General features: G+C 57.6%; 1 gene segment (V, D, J or C); it reads right to left on the bottom strand.

Moving 5' to 3' along the window:
* Window positions 1-205: 205 nt before the first annotated feature.
* Window positions 206-472, bottom strand: LOC103808661 (the record flags this gene model as incomplete). The annotated part of the segment is given in 1 exon segment: window positions 206-472. A coding segment is annotated over 1 exon segment (267 nt), but the record flags the coding sequence as incomplete, so codon positions are not given.
* Window positions 473-479: the final 7 nt, after the last annotated feature.

The following is a 479-nucleotide window of genomic DNA, read 5'->3' as shown; positions in this document are numbered from 1 at the left end:
TGGGGACAGAGTTGAGGTTTGGGTCGGAGTTGGGTTGGAAGAGAAAGAGTTGATTGTTCAGCAATAGGTTTGAGGTCAGGAGGGAAATGGTTGAGGTTTGGGCAATGGTTGAGATTTGGGTCAATGCAGGCAGGGATTGGGAGAGATGAGCAGAACTGTGGGAGATGTGAGGAGCAATGGAGGGTTGGGGAACCAGCCCAAGCACCAGTATAACCAGTACCAGCAGCTTTGGCACAGAAATACGTCCCTGAGTCCTCGGCCTTGAGACTGTTCATCTGCAGCGTCACCGAGCTCTGCCCGTTGTTCCTGGAGATGGTGAATCGACCCGAACCGACGCGGTGTAGCCAGTGCCACCACCGGTGTTGAGCCCTGCGACCCATTCCAGTCCCTTCCCCGGGGCCTGTCACACCCAATACATTTCGTAGCGGCCGAAGGTGAATCCGGAGCCGCGCCAGAGGAGGGTCAGGGCCCCCCCGGGG

This window comes from Acanthisitta chloris, unplaced genomic scaffold (genome assembly GCF_000695815.1).
Source record: "Acanthisitta chloris isolate BGI_N310 unplaced genomic scaffold, ASM69581v1 scaffold3429, whole genome shotgun sequence".
Taxonomy (NCBI): domain Eukaryota; kingdom Metazoa; phylum Chordata; class Aves; order Passeriformes; family Acanthisittidae; genus Acanthisitta; species Acanthisitta chloris.
Note: the sequence above shows the minus strand (reverse complement) of the source record. Positions and strands in the feature narration are given on the sequence as shown.